Below are 18876 nucleotides of genomic sequence, written 5' to 3'. Positions count from 1 at the left end.
CCCGTCCCAGGGCGGTGGAGCTCTCCTACACCTGCCCCTGGCCCAGGGCATCCAGGGTTGTTGTTCAACCAGGTATTGGGGAGGTTGGCTCCACTGGACTCTGCCCTTCTTGTAAGGGGTTCCTGCCACCTTCCTTTCTGGGGGCAAGAGCAGCTGGAGAGCAGGCGGCCCTCACTGCCCTGGGCTGGGGAGGGAGAGGCAGGCCCTTACAGGTTCCAGAATCACCTGGGCCAGCGGCCGCCTACAGATGGGAAAGGGAGGCCCAGCGAGAGGAATGGACTTGCCTAAGTCACCTCGTTAGAGGAGCGCAGAGCCGGACTAGAAAAGCCGGCCTTTTGTGGATACACCAAACCCCTTTCTAAGCCGTCAGGGTGCTTTCTAGCGTTGACTCCAGGCCCCAGGACCTCGGGTGCATGCCCTGTCAGCCCCGAGCTTTCCTGCAGCTCCCGGCCCACGGAGGGCAGCCCTGGGAGGCACATGGTGCTGTGTCTCCATTGCACAAATGGGCTCAGATTTAAAGGGCTTGTGTGTGGTCGCCCAGGCAATGCCCAGCATATGTTGGTCCCAAATCCGGGGCCTCTGGACCTGTGTTTCTAAACCCTTTCCCATTTCAAGTATTTGGACATATATGCCTCGTGTGTGTGTGCCCAGTGTGTGTTACCATGGGTGTGTATTTGTGTATGAGTTACCTGGGTGTGTGTTACCTGGGTGTGTGTGTGTGAGTGCGTGTGCATAAGTGTGTCTATACAGGCAGGAACCCCACTATGGGCTGTGTGTGGAATGGGCTGTGGGGTTACATGGATTTTTGAAACTTGGGGCAATGGAGCACCTGTAAAAAAAAAAAAAAAAAAAAGGAAAAAGTATCTTTAGAGAATCTCTCTTTCTCTCTGGGTCACTGAAGGGTTAACCGGAGATGATGTGACTTTTCTGGAGCTGCCCTTGTTGCCCACCCCCCGCACATGAGCACCGGCTGTCACTCAGCCTGGACTGGGCACTCCTCACCAGAGTCTGATGGTTGCCCCTTTGGCTCATGAGTACCCGGTTGACCCTTGAACAGTGCAGTGGTCAGGCGTGCTGACCACCCTTGCAGGTGAAATGTGTGCATAATTTAAGTCGGCCTTCCGAACGCAGCACATGAATTCCCAACCACGAGCTAACCCTTAAACAATGTGGGTTTGAACTGCGCCTTTCCATTGAACTGAGTGGATCAATGGGAAATATTCTGTATCTGAGGGGACCCAGGAAGTTCAAAACCCGCGTTATTCAAGGGCAAACTGTATGTCCTTTCTCTGCCCACCTGGGCCTGGCTGGGGTGGCTGTGGCCTGGCCATGATGTCTGGGTGACGAAGCAGAGGGCTTGCAAATCAAGGGGGCAGATGCGTCCATGCCTCAAGTGCAAGGACCCCCTGTTCCTGGGTGGACAGTGACCCTGAGTGCTTAGGACTGTGCGGAGACAAGCTTTGAGGAACTTGGAGCTGGGATACTCAGGATTCCCTTCCTATTCCAGGCTTAGAGATCCTTTTACTCTACCCTTCCCTGATATTGGAGAACTCAAGAATCAGAGCGTGGGGGCTTGGAGCAGCTAGCCCAGCCGCTCATTGTAGAGCTGGGGAAGCTGGGTGCCAGGGAGGGAACGGACTTGTCAGGGTCACACAGCACTCAATTGCAGGGTGCTGGACTGGGGAGCGGCACCCCTGGGATGTGGTCTCAACTTTGCCATTGCCTGTCTGTGCCCCTTTGGGCTTCTGGGCCTCCTTGTCCCTGAACTTCTTGTGGCTCGTGAGCTGTGTGTATCTGCTCTGAGGACCTCAGGTTCATGGGAGTCACCACATCTATATTAGGTCTGAGGGATGTCATCTATGTGGGGTGTCTGCTTGGATGCCTCAAAGGACAAGGACAAGGGAAGTGACTCTTCCTCACCGCAGTCTCTATACACCCTCATCTCCCAGTGATCTTCTTGGCTCCTGAAAGCTGTTCCCAGCTGCACCCAGTGTGGCTGGTGACGGAGGGTGGGGCAGGGAGAAAGCAGGAAGGTTCCCAGCTCATCCTCCGAAGGTTTGCACAACTGAGACAGGGGAGGGTCTGAGGCCAGGGAAGGCTGGAGCTACGGCCTCAGCTCTGGCTCAGTTACCCAAAACGCCTGGAACCCTGGGCTACTCGTTTGTGGTGCACTCATTTGCGTTTCGTATTATGCAGGTACATCTGCACCTGAATCTTTTCTCTTAGGGGCTTGTGGGTGAGCTACCTTGTGGGAAGTAGTTCAGGGCACCCAGGAAGTTCCTGAGACAGGAGTGGAAATGTGGGGCCGAGCGTAGGTAGGCCTGGTTCAGGCCCCTCTGAGCCACTGTTTTCTCTACCAAGTCTTTTCACCAGCTTAGCCTCACAGCCTGTTTTCCCACCTGGGAAATTTCGAAATAACCCATCTCCTAACCACCTCAGAAGATTCTTGTGGCGATCAAATGAGATAGGGAATGTGAAATGACACTGAGAACGAAAAAACTCTCTGTGGATGGCAGGTCATGGCATTCCTGGGAAGAAGAGTGATGAGAAAGAGAAATGAAGTTAGAAGGGAGTGTTAGAGCTGGCAAGACCTACAAGAAAGGGGCTGGCAGGGTCCTGGCGCCAGGGACTCCCTTTTCAGCTGTTTGCTGGGGATTTGGGGGCTAAATCTGGTGTATGTGTGTTCCCCCACGTCCTGCGTGGTTTAGGGTTCAGGATCTGGAAGAGGAGCCGCACACAAATGAAAGAGAAGAGACAAGAGATAATTTGGAAATATTGGGGGGCCAGGCGGGCAAGTCCAACTCAAGGGGAAGGACCCCAGCCAGGCTCAGGTGGGCAGAGAAAGGACAACCTTTTATTCAACTTTGGTTAAACCTAAAACCCTTAGTCAGGCAGGTAATTGCAGTTATAGACAGGCTATCATGAAGGTCAGTAAGTATTAGAAGGATTTACTCTGAGACTCTTTGGTTAGGAAGTAGCTTGAGCCCCCACTGTCAGGACTAGACAATCGGTGCATGACTCAGGCCCTGCCCTGGGTTCAAGGATCACCAGCCTTCCGGGATCCTTGTTTGCACTTCTCTGCTAGTGAAGACAATGGGCGGCCTGCTGCATAAATCCATCCATTTCAGGCCCAGATGAATCTGAGGGGAGCAGACTCAAGGGGACCCACACCTGTGCGCCCACACACCATGTACTGGGTGGATGGTTTATCTCTTTTTTTAAATCTCTCTCTCATCTCTACCTACTCTGGGGCAGATTACCAACATCTCTGAGTGTGCCTTGGGAATTCATATAGAAAAAAATTCTAAAAGAATAAATTACGACCAAATTGCTCAAGGCTCATGAAGACAGAGAGGCCGACAGAACAAAGGAGGTGGGGACGTTCCTTGGCTGCACCCTCCTGTCCCCTGCCTGGAGGACTGCTCTCTGTTCTGAGCAGCAGCCAGGGGGTGAAGACAGTGCATGGAGAAGGGCCGTGCTGTTTACCCTCAGGAGGTCTTGACCTGTTTGCAGAATCAGCCTCGATCTGATGGCCCAGGGAGCCCCTGGGAGGCTGATGATGGCTGCGCAATCTGAAGGTCCTGGCCGTCAGAGCTGTCCAAAGATGGCGATGTTTGCCTGACAAGCAGTGAGCTCCCCGTCACTGGGGGCATGCAAGCGCATGATGAGTGACCACTTGTGGGGATGGCAGAGAGAAGATTCAAGTCAAAGAAGGAGCTGGGGTCTCACCCTGAAATTCCGACTAGAGAGAGGGAAGACGTGGCCAATGAGAGGTTGGCTGGTCCTTCCCCTGAGACGGCCAGACCTCTCTTTCCCTGGCGCTCTCCCCACCTCAGGCCTGGAGTTTGCGTAGTAGCAGCTCTTGGTAGAGGCCTCTGGGTCTCTCACTGGTCAGGGGCCAGCACGTTCACTGTCCCCTTGACTGTTTACCACCCCCGGGAGTGGCAGAGCCCTAGTTCCTCAGGGGCTCAGCTGCCTGTGTCCTGCTCTGTTCCAGCTAGTCCCAGCTGTCACTCACTAGTTGTGTGACTTTGGGTGAATCGCTCAGGGTCTCTGGGCTCCAGCTGAATTTACATCGTAGGTGGACTCTGGGGCCCCCTTCAGGTCTAGTTGCCCAGTGCCGGTTCTGGGAGCCTGAGCCTCAGGCTTGGGGAAGGGAGAAGGTGGCCAGGCCACGATTCGGGCTCTCAGGCTCCTGGGTATCCCTGTCTCCCCAGGCTTTTCCTCCTGGGTTGCTTCCTCGCCCGCCCGCGTAGGCGGCTGCCGGAACTTATGAGTAATGGGCGAGACTGATTCCAATGTACTTTGACTCTCAAATAAACACCGTGGCATGCGAAGCTGTGGGAAACTGGCATTGGCAGGGCCCCTAAGGTCGGCAGGTGGGCACCAAAGCTCCTCCCTCAGGAACCGGTCTCCCCGGATTCCAGGGCCCCTAGAATCTCCTGCCTCCATCCCAGCTGGGGACGGTGAAGCTGGGGTTGGGTGGCTTTAAATTCTGGGTTCCTGGCTGCTGGTGGGAGGATTTGGTCCCTGTGGCCCCAGGCTGGCTGCTTCCCGACCTGCTGTTCCCTCACTTGGGGAAGGAAATGAGTCAGGGAAGTAGCATTTGGGAGGGAACTTTGCCAAGGCCGTCTGCTGGCCCCCAGACAGAGAAATGCTCTCGGAGCACCAGGCCAGCCCCCAGGGAGGGGGGTCCCGGCGGAGACTGGCACTGACCCACCTGGGAGGCAGGAGCCTGGGCTCTGTCCACCCCACCCTGGTGGGACTGTCCCGGGCCGCAGGTGGAGCCGGATCCCGGGGGAGGGTTGAGACTTGCCTGCACCGCCGCTGGGTGGCTGGGCCTCTCCCCTCCCCCACCTGGGGCTAGTTCTCGCCAGGGGCGGTGCTGGGGGAGAGGGATAATTGAGGCTTAACCTTCCATTGGCTTTCTCCTCCTAACTGGATATTCAGGTTTCCAGTGCACCGGCTCCCAGGACCCAGCTAGTCTGTTACTTCCATGCAGCCCCTTCCCCTCTGTTCTGTAAGCAAGGAGGTGATTGGGGTGGGGGGTGGGGGGTGGCTGCAGGGCTGAAAGCAGATTTTTCATGTTTCAGGTGATCTGGACACGTGTCCTATCCCTGAGGCGGGGTGTCATGCTGGAGTCCTACAGGGTACAGAGGAAGGACCCTAGAACCCGGGGTTCAGGGTGGGGACTCTGGAGCTAGACGGCCCGGGTTCCTGCCCCCGTGTCAGCCCATGGGAGCTGGGGCTGGTCACTTGCCAGCCGAGGGTCTCAGTGTCGTGAACATGAAATGATGATCCTGGAACACAGTGATGCTCGAATGACCGAAGTTGCTGTGGGCCGGCACATTTCAGAAGTGGCCAGGCCAGCCGGGCCTGTGAGCCATAGAGCGCACTCCCGCCCCACCCCCGGCCCCCACCACCGCCATCACCCCCGCACAGCCAGGCTTTGCCCCCCACCCAGGCCCTTCCAGAGGCGGCTGTTTTAGCCCCAGGAGGTCACTGAATGTGAATGGGGATCAGAGCCCTTTCTGCACCTCCATTTCTGCTGAGATACATGAACTTGTCCGCTGATCCCTTCTCCCACTGCTCCCCACCCCACAGGATTAAGGAAGTAATTACTCTTCTGATGATAGAGGCTGTCAACAAGTCTGGGGTGGCGGTGGGGGCTGGGAAGTCCCTGACAGAGTGTGGCCAGCTGGCTCCAAGGGCTCTAGGGTCCTCAGTCCCACCTGCCCCCGGCTGGGGTCTACAGGGATTTCAGCCTCAGTGCCCAGGCAGGGGCCCTTGTAAGATCCATCAGCTGTTTAATTGCATTATTAAGGAAGCTGTTGTTGCTGTGGGAACTGTGTGGGTGACAGCTGTGGAGTGAGGGAGGGAGATAAGGTCAAAGAGGCGGGAGAGCCCTGGCTGGTGTGCTCAGTGGTTAGAGTGTTGGCCCGTGAGCCGAAGGTTCTCAGATTTGATTCCCGGTCAAGGGCACGTACCCGGGTTGCAGGTTCGATTCCCAGCCCTGGTTGGGGCATGTGTAGGAGACAACCAATCAATGTGTCTCTCTCACATTGATGTTTCTCTCTCTCTCTCTCTTTCCCCCAGTTCCTCCCCCCTCCCATTCTTTCTAAAAATCAATGAAAAAAATATCCTCAGGGGAGGGTTAACAAAACAACAACAACAGCCCTAGATGGTTTGGCTCAGTGAATAGAGTGTCTGCCTGTGGACTGCAGGGTCCCAGGTTTGATTCCAGTCAAGGGCAGGCTCGATCCCCAGTAGGGGGCATGCAGAAGGCAACTGGAAAAGACTGCTAGGCAAGTGGCAGGAGTGGGAGCAGGAGCCCTGAGCTGGGGCTATGGCGGTGGGAGAGTGGGCGCAGAGTCAGTAGGATTCTGGATATATCAAAGAGACCCAGATGAAGTTGCCTTTTTATAGATAAGAACCTTCTGACTACAGCACTCTCAACTCATTCACCCTGACCATTTGAAGGCAGTGATCAGGATTTGCTGGAGGGTTGAATGTGGGGTGTGACAGAAAGAGAAGAATTAAGGATGATGACTCCAAGGATCTGGCCTGGAGAAGAGAAAGGTTACCGTCCTTCGAGGTGGGCTGGCTGGAGAGGAGGGGCTGGGCGGGAGTTCAGTTCTGGACTTGCGGCAGGGAACACATCCCATCGGCGTCCTAGCTCTGAGGACAGAGGCCTAGATGGGTACTGCTTGTTGTAAATGTTTCCCGCCACGTCCCGCGTGGTTCAGGGCTCAGGATCTGGAAGTGGAGCTGCACACAGATGAGAAAGAAAAGACAGGAGATCATTTGGGAATATTGGGGGGCCAGGCGGGTAAGTCCAACTCAAGAAGAAGGACTTCCACTGGTGCCCACCCATAGCCCTTAGGCAGGCCATTTCCAGGAACAGGCAGACTAGCCCATCAGCAAATGGGGAAGTTGCTTCAGCTTCCATTATCTGGACTAACAGTGGGTGCACAGCCCTGACCTTTGCCAGGGCTTCAAGGATCACCGGCCTTCTGGATTCCTTGTCCACACCTCTCTGCTAGTGAAGACAATAGGCATTTTCCCACACCCCTGCCTTCTGGAGGGGACTCTGCCCAGCTGAGACATGCTTATCTGAAAGCAGGGAGCCCAGGCCGGACCTCCCGGAGGGTCAAAGCAGCCACTGAGTCCTCACGCCCCCAAGATCTCGTGATGGCTGTCACAATGCAGGCTGCCTGTGCAATCGAAACCAAGTCCCCACTGCCTCTTGCTCCATCGCCTGCTTCCCTACGCGTTGCCCTGTTTGAGTCAAGCGACTCTGCTGTACTCTGCTGTGGGGAGCTGCCCAGGATGCTGTCATCACTCCCGTTATGACTCACACGTGGAGACTGATGTGCAGGGAGATGAAGGAGCTCGCCCATGGCTCCCTCGTCCAAAAGTGACAACCCTCACGGATCCTCCGGATCAGGTTCTGGTTCTTCCTGTGGTCACACCCCGCCTGCCTCAAAGAACCGTGCCGCTGACTTGCACACCTATGCAGGGATTTCCTGCCATGCCCTTGAACTCGGGTTCCCTTGTCAATCAATGTGTAGGCCATTTCTGGGCGCCTCCTGCGTAGCTGGCCCCGTGCTGGAAGTTGGAGGATGTGGGCCAGGGATTAGGGCCTCGTGTCTGTCCTCAAGGGCTCACGTTTCTATAGGAGAGAGGATGTGTTCCTAGGCACAGGGGGCGTGGCCTGGGAGAAACCCCAGTTTGGCATCAGAAGGCTGGGTGTCCTTGCACCTGTTACCAGAGCAGGGGAAGCCCTGCTTATGTCTTTTGCGAGCTGGGCCTAATTCTGTTCCTCCCCTCTACTTCCGGAAGTTGTTCTGAATCAACCAGCCAGTTAATGACCACATAAGTGCCACTGAAACATAAGGGACCTTTACCTGGCTGCCAAGGCCAGGCAGGATGAAGCAAAGAAAAGCCCCTCTGGAGGCTGGGGAGCCCCAGGCAGGCTTCCTGTGGGAGGTGAGGCTCAGGCTGGACCCAGAGAGATGGGACATGCACTGCAGGCTGGGAGACCTAACAGCCTGAGTTAGGGGTGGCCTTGGACAGGCTCCCGGAGGGCATCTAAGTGGATGGGCTTAATGGGCTCGCTGAGGTGACGGTAGAATGGATACATACGTGGGTCCATTCACACAACAGACCACTAGGCAGTAATGGGGACGGGGTGTCCTTGCTCACACCCAGCCCCAAGGTCACACCACTCGAAAGAGGTACAGCCAGTTGTAGTGAACTTTGCAATGAACAACACATCCATGGTCCAAAAGCGTAAACTTTGAATATTTATTTAACAAAAGTTCTGTGATGTTTCTACACTGGAAGGATGAGGACGCTCAAGAGACTAGGCCAGTGATGGCGAACCTATGACATTTTTTTGGTTGATTTTTCTTTCTTAAATGGCATTTAAATATATAAAATAAATATCAAAATTATAAGTCTTTGTTTTACTATGGTTGCAAATATCAAAAAATGTCTATCTGTGACACGGCACCAGAGTTAAGTTAGGGTTTTTTCAAAATGCTGACACGCCGAGCTCAAAAGGTTTGCATCACTGGACTAGGCCATAAGAGAGGCACAGCCTCACCTTCCAAAGCAAAAGCAAATAGGGATTATCAGATCATCGTAAATCAGATAATAATAAAAAAAGCAAATTGCTTAGACTATGGAAGTAGGTGCCAGAAGAAAGCCCGTTCGTTTACCCCGGGAAAGGAACTCAAAGGGAGGTGATGAGGCAAGGCACCATTTTCGTTTTCACAGTTTGACTCTTTAAATTATGTGCATGTATAACTTTAACAAAAATAAAAATGATAATTATGTCGATTTTCAATTAGAAGGTGGGGGGTTAACAGTTGTTAACAGTTGTCTCTAGGTAGATGAACTGTGGGTGGTGTTTTATTATTTACTTTTGTTTGTTGTATTGTTTTTTCTTTGTGCGGATGGTGTTTTTTTTTTTTTAAAAAAAAAAGTTTATATTTTCTGGGCTTTCTGTAAAGAACATCTAATTCGTTGCCAGAAAGGAAAAAAAGATTAGTTGACTGATGGGCTTGGAGGAGACAATCCCAGTAAAATATGTGTTTGCATGTATTCGTCCATCTCTTCCCAAAAAAGTTCTTAGGTGGAGTTAGAGTCAAAGACAAGAGCGGGGTCTTGTCTGGACTCACTGGCTCCCCGGGACACTCTCACGCAAACCAAGATGGCTGGCCACCCTGGGCTTGGTCCTTCACAAAGCTCTCTCCGCATCCTGTTGCTCCTCTGAGCTTACACCCACCCGGTGAGGTGGGTGGGGTGGGGGTGGCCGCCCTCATGTTCAAGGAGAGGCATGAACTCTCAGGGAAGCTCTCTGGCCCACCTTGGGAGAGGCTGAGCGAGGACGTGGGCTCTTCCACCAGGTGCCTGCATTGTTCTGATACAATAAGAAATTAATTTGAAAACGAGTAGAACTCTAGAATGACAGAGGGCAGGTCAGTGGTTGCCAGTGGGGTGGGCTGTAAAGGGCACAGGGAGCTTGTGGAACAATGGAAGTCTGCTCCGTCTTTGTGGTGGCAGTGGCTTTGCGGTTGTGCACACTGTCACACCCATCGGGTCGTGTACTCTAAATGGGTGCAGTTTATTGTACTTACATTAAACCGAAGTTGAGAGAGAGAGAACACGAGGAAATGGGGCAGCCAGGACCTCCTGGGGGAGCTCACACTTGGGACAACACACGCTTGTTTGCACAGCTACTCTCTCATCTTCGCACCCCTCTGACCCCGTGCACATGGAGTGTCCCTTTGGCCCTGGAGGGAGAGCCCAATTCTGCAGGAGGCGGCCAGAGCACTGAATTGTTCCCTCTGCCCCCAGGACGCCAACCTGTCCTTGCACACAGACAACCCGGACCTCACTCCCTGCTTCCAGAACTCCCTGCTGGCCTGGGTCCCCTGCATCTACCTGTGGGCCGCCCTGCCCTGCTACCTGTTCTACCTGCGGTACCACCACCAAGGCTACATCGTCCTGTCCCTCCTCTCCAGGCTCAAGACGGTCAGGGGCTCCGGGCTCTCCTGCGGGTGGGGCTGGGGCCCCCCGGGAGGGGGGTTCTTTTTTGAATGAGTCCCTTCCCTCACCCTCAGCAGCTAGACAGGAGCCAGGGGGCCATGGCAGCTTGCCAAGTGAGTCTGCAGCCAACTGATATAGTCCCTGCTTGGGGCGGTGCAAGCAAATTTTCCATCAGGGCTCTCCGAGAAGTTTCCAGCCCTCAGGGCCATCCCAGCCTTCAGGGCCAGGCCCAGGCAGGTCTGGTAGCTTCAGGAGCAAGAAGTGATTGTCCCCACCTCTGGGCATGTTCGCTCCAACTTGTACCTTATTTGTAGGTCTTGGGTGTCCTGCTGTGGTGCGTCTCCTGGGCTGACCTCTTCTACTCCTTCCATGGCCTGGTCCACGGCTGGGCCCCCGCCCCCATCTTCTTTGTTACCCCCTTGGTGGTGGGGGTCACCATGGTCAGTGGGGGACCCTGGGAGCTGAGTGGGGGAGGGTCTCCAGTGGGTTGTGGGATTGTGATCGGGGAACCATGGGCTCTGAGGAGAACCTGGACCCATCTTCGCAGTGGGAAGAGGATGGGGGTGACCCCACAGACATCTGACCATGGGATGGGGAGGAAGCGAGGCAAGTCCAGATGTGTGTGTGCTCTAGCCCCGCTCCCCCTGCCCTCCCTGCACAGCTGCTGGCCACCCTGCTGATCCAGTACGAGCGGCTGCAGGGGGTGCAGTCCTCGGGGGTCCTCATCATCTTCTGGTTCCTGTGTGTGGTCTGCGCTATCATCCCCTTCCGCTCCAAGATCCTTTCAGCCATGGAAGAGGTAAGGAGGAAGAGGGACACGGGCCGATCCAGACCTGCCCAGGAGGTGAACTCAGTCAGGGTCAAGGTCACTGCTGGTCCCAGGCTCCTGCCCTCTGCGCCTCCCTGGCGCCCAGGACTTCCTCTGGGTTCAGTCCTTTTTGTGTTGTTCTCTACTTGCTGTCTCTCTGCTGCGAAGCAGAACGGGGAGGGGGGGTCAGGCTGAGGACCATGTAACTCAGGGCAATGGGGCCATTGGTGGGTATTCATGGGAGTGCCGGGGCTGTTCTGTAGCCTCCACCAGTTGCCAGTTTCTGTGTGAAGACACACAGGCTGGGCTAGTCCTGGCTCACCTGGAGGTCCCAGGATCTTGTTGTCCCCTGTCTTCCCACCTTCCTCCGTTCCTGGTCTTCCTCTTGCTCTGCGGTGGGCGATGGTGGGTGGTCGGAAATCCAGCATCTCCCCATTCCTCCATCTCAAGGGGAGGCCGTCAGTCTATTCATCAGCACAGGCTTGGAATAATCCACTTACTCTGTGTGATCTTGGGCAAATTCTTTAGCCTTTTGGAGCTTCATTTCCTCCCTTGGAAAGTAGGTGTCAGACTTCCTACCTTGTAGGGGAGAGAAGGGAGGTTGGACAGGGTGACGCAGGTGAGGTGCTCAGCACAGTGCCTGAGGCAGGGCAAGTCCCCTCTGAGCGGGGCCCCTCCTGACCCACCCCCTCTCTCAGAGGAGCCTGGCATTCTGATGCTCCTCCCCGCTGTCCCCCAGGGCAAGATCTTGGACCCCTTCCGCTTCACTACCTTCTACATCTACTTCGTCCTGGTGTTCTCTGCCCTCATCCTGTCCTGCTTCAGGGAGAAGCCACCGTTTTTCTCCCCCAAGAACGTCGACCCCGTGAGTTTCCCACAGAGGCTGGGTGGGAGTGGAGGTTCCACGCCCCGGCCCTCAGGCAGCCCTTCCCAGCACTTTCAGTCCCTTCCAGTCCCTTCCATGCCCAGGTCATCTCCACACGTGCCACCTGGGCTTGGAGCTGGAGGGCGAGGGGCCTCCTCCCTCTTCTCTGCCGTGAGAGGGTGCTGGGCACTCCTGATTTCCCCCATTCCACTCCCCCCGTCCAGAACCCCTGCCCGGAGACGGACGCCGGCTTCCTCTCCCGCCTGTCTTTCTGGTGGTTCACAAAGTGAGTTGGTTCTTCCTCTAGGCTGGGCCAGAGGGAGGGGTCCAGGAGATCGGGGGTGAGAGGGAGGAAGGGGAGCAGGCTGGAAGTTTAGGGGCTGGCGGAGCTGGGCCTGGCTGGCCCCTCCACCCAGACCCCCTCCTCAGTGGCCATGGGGCAGGAGAGGATGGGGAAGCCTGTTTGTTTGGGCTGGAGGCTGAGTGCAAAGGCCAGGCCTGGTCTTGGGTGTCCTGCTGTGGTGAGTGTCTCCTGGGCTGACCTCTGGCCTCAGCAGAGGTCATCTGGCAGGTGGCGAGGACAGGCCCAGGGGCTAGAAGGAAACCTTAATTAGCGCTAAGCTCTTCTGTCATCTCCTCGGCCACCCGTCAGAGTGGCTTGAGCAGGATAATTGTGTCTGTGACCTGAGTGACAGCTCACTAACTGTGCTGCATTGAAGAGGGCCCCAGCCAGCAGGCACTTCATCACCAGGACCCAGGGGTCAAGGGGGCATCTGGGGAGGAGGGAGAGAAGGGGCCTGAGATAGGAACTTGTGGTGGGAGGCAGTGACCTCCAGCCTGCTCACGGGGGCAATAACGGAGACACCTCCCTAGGGAGCCCCTTCTTTCTGGACACCCTGGTCCTAGTTCCAGGCTGCTAAACTCTGCCCCCATGTGGGCCATCTGCCTGCCCCAGGCTGGCCATCCTTGGCTACCGGCGCCCCCTGGAAGATCAGGACCTCTGGTCCCTGAACAAGGAGCATCGCTCCGAGGCGGTGGTGCAGAGGCTGCTGGAGGCCTGGAAGAAGCAGCAAAAGCAGGCAGCACAGTAAGACCCTCCCAGTCCCCCACCTCTCCACCCGGCCCCTTCATGCACCTGGTCTCCTGCGGGGAGGCTGCTGGACCTGGGATGATTGCATGGCGAGGGCAGGGAGAAGAGCAGGGGTAGGAGGTCCTGAGGTGGGACACTCGGGCCTGGGTGGACCCGCTGTCCCCGGCTCTGCTGAGGCCAGAGAATGGCTGCCACTTGCGGAGCAGATTCTCCCCCCAGGCATGGCCCTGAGCACGGAGAGCAGCTCAATCTCCAGCAGCCCTACGCTGTGCCTGTGCGTTCTGCTGTCGCCTCGTTACAGCTGGGGACACAGAGGCTTAATGCAGCACCCAACGTCCCCTCGTTGGTGGTGACAGACCCGCAGAGCTGGAATCCACACCAGTTGTCTGGCCCCACTGTTCTCACCACTGCACCGCCAGGCCCGAGTGAAGGGTAGATTGCAGGGTCTTCCCTCAGGAGGGGCAGGGGCTGGAGAAGATGGCCCTCCAGCTGAGGGGCCTCCCCACTGGCAGCCTCCCATCAGGGAACCCATCTCTGGCCACCTGCCCAGCCGAGAGCTGGGGCTCTGAGTCCTCCCTCCCTCGCACTGCTGGCCCTGGGACAGGCCCCTTCCCCAGGATTTCAGTGCGTGTTCAGTCAGAGCCCTGATTACCGCCTGGCTGTCGGAGGAGCCACCAGCTAGAGCTTGGTCAGCAATGTCGTGGCTTTGGTGGCTGGGAGCCTCTGAGAAGCCCTATGGACCCCCAGCCTGCGTGGTCACTCCTTCTCTGGCCCTTCGTGTCACCTCTACCCCCTCCCTGCTCAGCTCCCTGGTGACTGGGCCACTAGCCTTCCCTGCCCATGCCTTCCCTCTCAGCATCCTCCCTGGGGTGGCGGGAGCAAGCCAGAGGCTGGCCATTGCTGGTTTATTGTCCTAGGTAGCAGTTAGGGTACCACTCATATACCCTCCAGCACCTGAGGACAGAGTCTCCTGGGGAGTTACCTGGACAGTCATCTTGCCCATCTCCCTCCCAGTCCTGAAAGTCAAGAAAGCAGCTCCCCTCTCCGCCCTACTCATCCCAGGCACTTGGCTTCCTGGGCCCCATTCCTACCCACTGCTCCTTCCTCCCTGACCAGATACAAGGCCGCAGCGGCATCTGGGAAGACAGTGTCCAGTGAGGATGAGGAGCTGCTGGCGGGCCGGCCCAGGCCCCGGGAGCCCTCCTTCCTGCGGGCCCTGCTGGTCACCTTTGGCCCCGGCTTCATCACCAGCACATGCTTCCTGCTGATCCAGGACCTCCTTTCCTTCGTCAACCCACAGCTGCTCAGGTCTTACCACCCTCCCTCTTGCTGAGCCCTTCCCTGGGCAGGGGGATGGCTGGCTGTCCCTGAGGGCTGAGCCCAGAGGAAGGGACAACATGTAGTGGAAAGAGCCCCAGCCCAGGAATCGGAGGGGCTCTCTCCACGTTCTGTGTGCCCTTTGGCAGTGGCAATGCCTCTCACCTCAGTTTCCCCATTCACATCCAACTTACACTTACCGGGTGCCTCCTGTGTGCCAGGCTCCCTGTTGAATGCATCAACATTCTTTCAATCCTACAAAGTGCCCCTATTCCCATTTTACAAACGAGGAAGCAGAAAAACTCAATTAAAAAAAAAACCCACAAACAGACCTAGCCAGGTTTTCTCAGCAGATAGAGCATTGTCCCTCAGACTGAAGGGTCCTGGGTTCGATTCCTGGTCAAGGGCATGTACCTCCGTTGCAGGCTCCTCCCCAGCACCCCTGGGTGCAGGAGACAACCAATCAGTGTGTCTCTCTCATAACGGTGTTTCTCTTTCTGTCTCTCCCCCTCCCTTCCACGCTCTCTAAAATTCAATGGAAAAATATCCTCGGGTGAGGCTTAACAAAATAAACAAAAACAAAAATAACAAGTGAGGAAGCAAAAAACTCAGAGAGTGAAGTGACGTGCCCACGGGCACACAGCTGATAGAGATGGATTTGAGAGCAGGGCTCTGACCTCCAGCTACAGCGTTCTTCCCAGGTGATAGGCTCTCTCGTCTGTCACATAGCGGCTTGGACTTGAAGGAACTCTCAAATGAGAGGGTGGAGAAGAGCGCTGCCTAGCCTCAGAGCCGCCAACTCCTTCCCCTCCATTCATGCCCTCATTTATTTACTGAATATTTATTGAGCCCCAGGGTACTGGAATGGTGCCAGATGCTAGGGATGCAGACATCCACGAGCAATGGTCTTCGCGTCTGGTGGGAGAAACCAGTGTGTAAACCCATGAGAACACAGTGCGGGCAGAGGTGAACTAGGTGTCTGGATCAACCCCAGGAGGGGTGAAGAGGCCAGCTTGGGAAAGGAGCAGGGGACATTTGCAGGCCAGAGAGGTTATCACACTTGGGAGGACAAGCAGGGGTTAGTGAACCAGGTGAGGACGGAGGGGAAGTCACCAAGGCCTGAGACAGCATGACTCAGGAACTCCAGGTGTTTCTAAATGCTGGCATGCAGAGGGAGGGGCAGAAAAAATACACACAAAGGGAGAAGGAGAACTTTGAAAGATTTGCTTTGCATTTGGAAGGATTCCCAGTCAGTAGTGTGGGGGATGTAAGGCGTGTGGCCAGATGGAAGTGGGCCAACCCGGGTAGGTGAGAGCCCAGGCCAGGAATGAGATAGGGTGCAGCAGCTACTCTGGAGATGGGGGAGGGGTGTGGTGTGCCAGAGAGAGGGAGGCGTCAAGGGTGACTGGGTTCTGGCCAGGTGACTGGAGGAGGATGGATCTTTTCTTTTCTTTTTTTTTTTTCTTTTTTTAATTAAATCTTTATTGTTCAGATTATTACATTTGTTCCTCTTCCCCCCCCCCCCCCGCATAACTCCCCTCCTCCCAGTTCCCGCCCCACCCTCCGCCCTCACTCCCCACCCACTGTCCTCATCCATAGGTGCACGAGTTTTGTCCAGTCTCTTCCCGCATCTCCCACACCCCTTTCCCCGCCAAGAATAGTCAGTCCATTCCCTTTCTATGTCCCTGATTCTATTATGATCACCGGATTATTTATTCACTTGATTCTTAGATTCACTTGTTGATAGATGCATGTTTGTTGTTCATAATTTGTATCTTTACCTTTTTCTTCTTCTTCCTCTTCTTAAAGGATACCTTTCAGCATTTCATATAATACTGGTTTGGTGGTGATGAACTCCTTTAGCTTTTCCTTATCTGTGAAGCTCTTTATCTGACCTTCAGTTCTGAATGATAGCTTTGCTGGATAAAGTAATCTTGGTTGTAGGTTCTTGGCATTCATCACTTTGAATATTTCTTGCCATTCCCTTCTGGCCTGCATGGTTTCTGTTGAGAAATCAGCTGACAGTCCTATGGGTACTCCCTTGTAGGTAACTGAGTTTCTTTCTCTTGCTGTTTTTAAGATTCTCTCTTTGTCTTTTGCTCTTGGCATTTTAATTATGATGTGTCTTGGTGTGGTCCTCTTTGGATTCCTTTTGTTTGGGGTTCTCTGTGCTTCCTGGACCTGTAAGTCTATTTCTTTCACCAGGTGGGGGAAGTTTTCTGTCATTATTTCTTCAAATAGGTTTTCAATATCTTGCTCTCTCTCATCTTCTGGCACCCCTATAATTCTGATGTTGGTACGCTTGAAGCTGTCCCAGGGGCTCCTTACACTATCTTTGTATTTTTGGATTCTTTTTTCATTTTGCTTTTCCAGTTGGGTGTTTTTTGCTTGTTCACATTTCGAATCTTTGACTTGATTCTTGCGCTCCTCTGGTCTGCTGTTGGGTGTCTGTATAATATTCTTTATTTCAGTCAGTGTATGCTTAATTTCTAGTTGGTTCTTTATCACAACATCGAGGGTCTCATTAGATTTCTTGAGGATCTCACTACATTTATCGGCGGCTTCTAGACAGTTCTTGAGAGACCTTAAAAGTGTGGTTCTGAACTCTATATCCTCCATGGACAATTTTATCCTGTTTCTTTGTCTCCGCATTTTTTATGCTTTCTTGGTGCACCCCCTAGTGGTCTTTGTGCGCAGTCTTGTTGTAGTTAAGCCTTGATTGTTGTCGGCAATACCGGGGGTGATTTGACCTCCCGGCTAACTGGCTATGAGAGTCTGGATCTTTTCTTGAGATGATAAACTCAGTGGGAGGAGGGGGCTGGGCACAGGGCAAGGTGGGGAGTTGAGTCTTGGCCACATGGACCTAAGGCTGGTGGGGAGTGCTCAGTGGACGAGTTAAGTGAGGGCAGAGAGGGGGACGGGTCAGAAGGTTAGAAAAGTAAAGAGGGCTGTGGAAGAGGAGGTGGGTAGGGCCCTGGAGACGGTCACCAGGTGGCACTGGGGCTGGCTGATGTTGGAGAGGATGGATTTGAGGGGCAAGAATCTGTATGGTCAATGCAGTAGGCTCTGAGAAGGCACAGGAAAGTCAAATCAAGGAACATGTGGCATTACTTCCTGCCATGTGGTCCAAGCAGGAAAGAAAGGCAGGCAGGTGAGGCTGGTGATGAGAGTGATAGAAGGAAGGGGCAGTGGGAGCCACAGTAGATAGAAAAGGAGGTGAAGGCAGAAGGGAGCAAGGTCATGGTCTTGAGGCAGCACTGGGCTCAGTCCCCCGGGTCTGGGGGGTGGGCAGCAGCCCCCACCCTGAGAGGTTTCAGAGCAGGGGACAGAGTGGAGGCTGAGGGGGGAAGGGGAGGGCAGTAGAGGGAGCAGCCTGGGGAGCCCTCCCTCCCCACCCTCATGCTTCTCTTCTGCCCTTGCAGCATCCTGATCAGATTTATTTCAAACCCCATGGCCCCCACCTGGTGGGGCTTCTTGGTGGCCGGGCTGATGTTCGTGTGCTCCGTGATGCAGACTCTGATCTTGCACCAGTATTACCACTGCATCTTTGTGATGGGGTTGAGGCTTCGTACGGGGATCGTAGGTGTCATCTACAGGAAGGTCAGCTGGAGCAGGGCGGAGCGGGGGGGGCGCTGGGGAGCCTGGCTTGGGGAGCAGCTCATCACCTGCTCATCACCTGCTATCTACCTGCAGGCTCTGGTCATCACCAATTCAGTCAAACGTGAGTCCACGGTGGGAGAATTGGTCAACCTCATGTCAGTGGATGCCCAGCGCATCATGGACGTTGCCCCCTTCCTCAACATGCTGTGGTCGGGACCTCTGCAGATCATCCTGGCCATCTACTTCCTCTGGCAGGTGATTCTCAGACCCCGACTTCTGCTCCCTTCCTCTGACCTTGACCTCGCTGAGAAAGGGCAAGAGAGGGTGACCTGGGTCCGTGGAGGGGCTGCCTAATGGACACAAGAGCTTACCTAGATATTGGCGGGGGGGTGGGGGTGGGGGACAGGACTGGGAGGATGCTAGTGTCTGCAACCAGGTCTTTCCAACCTGGATGATTAAAGATCCCAGGGGAGAAGAGAGGGACTAGGAGGCAGGGTGTGTGTGACTGACTGTCATTGTCTGACTGTATTTGCCCTCCTGTGTGTCTAGACACCCCTCTGTGTCTGCCTGTCTGTGCCTATCTGTTGTCATTATCTCATGGCTGACTGCATCTGCAGAAAGTCATGTTGGCTCTCTCTATATGTCCACTTTTCACTGTCTCTCTGTCTGCCCATCTCCATGTTTCAGATCAATAAGCCTCTGTCTGTTGGGTTCTGTCTACATAGATACCTTGGTTATCTGTCTTATCTGTCCACCTGTGCCTCCTCAGAAACTGGGTCCCTCCATTCTGGCCGGAGTCGCCTTCATGGTCTTGCTGATCCCAATCAATGGAGTTGTGGCCATGAAGATGCGTAGTTTACAGGTGGGTGCTAGAGCAGGCGCACTGCTTCTGCCTGGAGCACCTGGCCAGGTGCTGGGGAAGGGCATTCACTAACCTGGGGCCCCTCCATTCTTTTGTTTACTCACTGTGGCTGGCTACAAGCCACTCTCACAAACCTTAGCTCACTCTATCCTCACAGCAACCCTGACAGGGTTTGAGGAAAAAAAAATGCTAATTTTGCAGCTGAGGAGCCAAGGCCCAGAGAGAGGATGGCAGTCCAGCATCAGGCAGAGCTAGGACTTGAACCTGCATCTTCTGGT

At 54.9% G+C, this 18876-nt stretch overlaps 1 protein-coding gene and 1 long non-coding RNA gene across 5 annotated transcripts in view; one reads left to right on the top strand and one right to left on the bottom strand.

Annotated features, from left to right (window-relative positions):
- ABCC3 (ATP binding cassette subfamily C member 3) overlaps positions 1-18876 on the top strand; it is a 48410-nt gene that overhangs the window by 435 nt on the left and 29099 nt on the right. For all 4 annotated transcript variants that reach the window (XR_009449280.1, XR_009449281.1, XM_059670588.1 and 1 more), the window contains exons 2-11: positions 9865-10041; positions 10371-10496; positions 10718-10855; positions 11604-11729; positions 11954-12015; positions 12685-12816; positions 13936-14127; positions 17559-17736; positions 17830-17991; positions 18506-18598. Coding sequence is in view for 2 of the 4 variants with exons in the window: in XM_059670588.1 (XP_059526571.1) it covers positions 9865-10041; positions 10371-10496; positions 10718-10855; positions 11604-11729; positions 11954-12015; positions 12685-12816; positions 13936-14127; positions 17559-17736; positions 17830-17991; positions 18506-18598 (1386 nt within the window). In the remaining 2 variants the exon portion in view is untranslated. The remainder of the gene's footprint in view (positions 1-9864; positions 10042-10370; positions 10497-10717; positions 10856-11603; positions 11730-11953; positions 12016-12684; positions 12817-13935; positions 14128-17558; positions 17737-17829; positions 17992-18505; positions 18599-18876) is intronic.
- LOC132218820 (uncharacterized) lies at positions 2854-7765 on the bottom strand. The gene is made up of 3 exons (XR_009449282.1): positions 7068-7765; positions 5623-6703; positions 2854-3730 (listed from the first exon to the last, which is right to left on the bottom strand). It is a non-coding gene; the product is annotated as an uncharacterized LOC132218820 (long non-coding RNA).

Source organism: Myotis daubentonii, chromosome 16 (assembly GCF_963259705.1).
Source record: "Myotis daubentonii chromosome 16, mMyoDau2.1, whole genome shotgun sequence".
NCBI classification, from domain to species: domain Eukaryota; kingdom Metazoa; phylum Chordata; class Mammalia; order Chiroptera; family Vespertilionidae; genus Myotis; species Myotis daubentonii.
The sequence above is the reverse complement of the archived record's forward strand: the minus strand, read 5'-3'. Positions and strand labels throughout refer to the sequence as shown.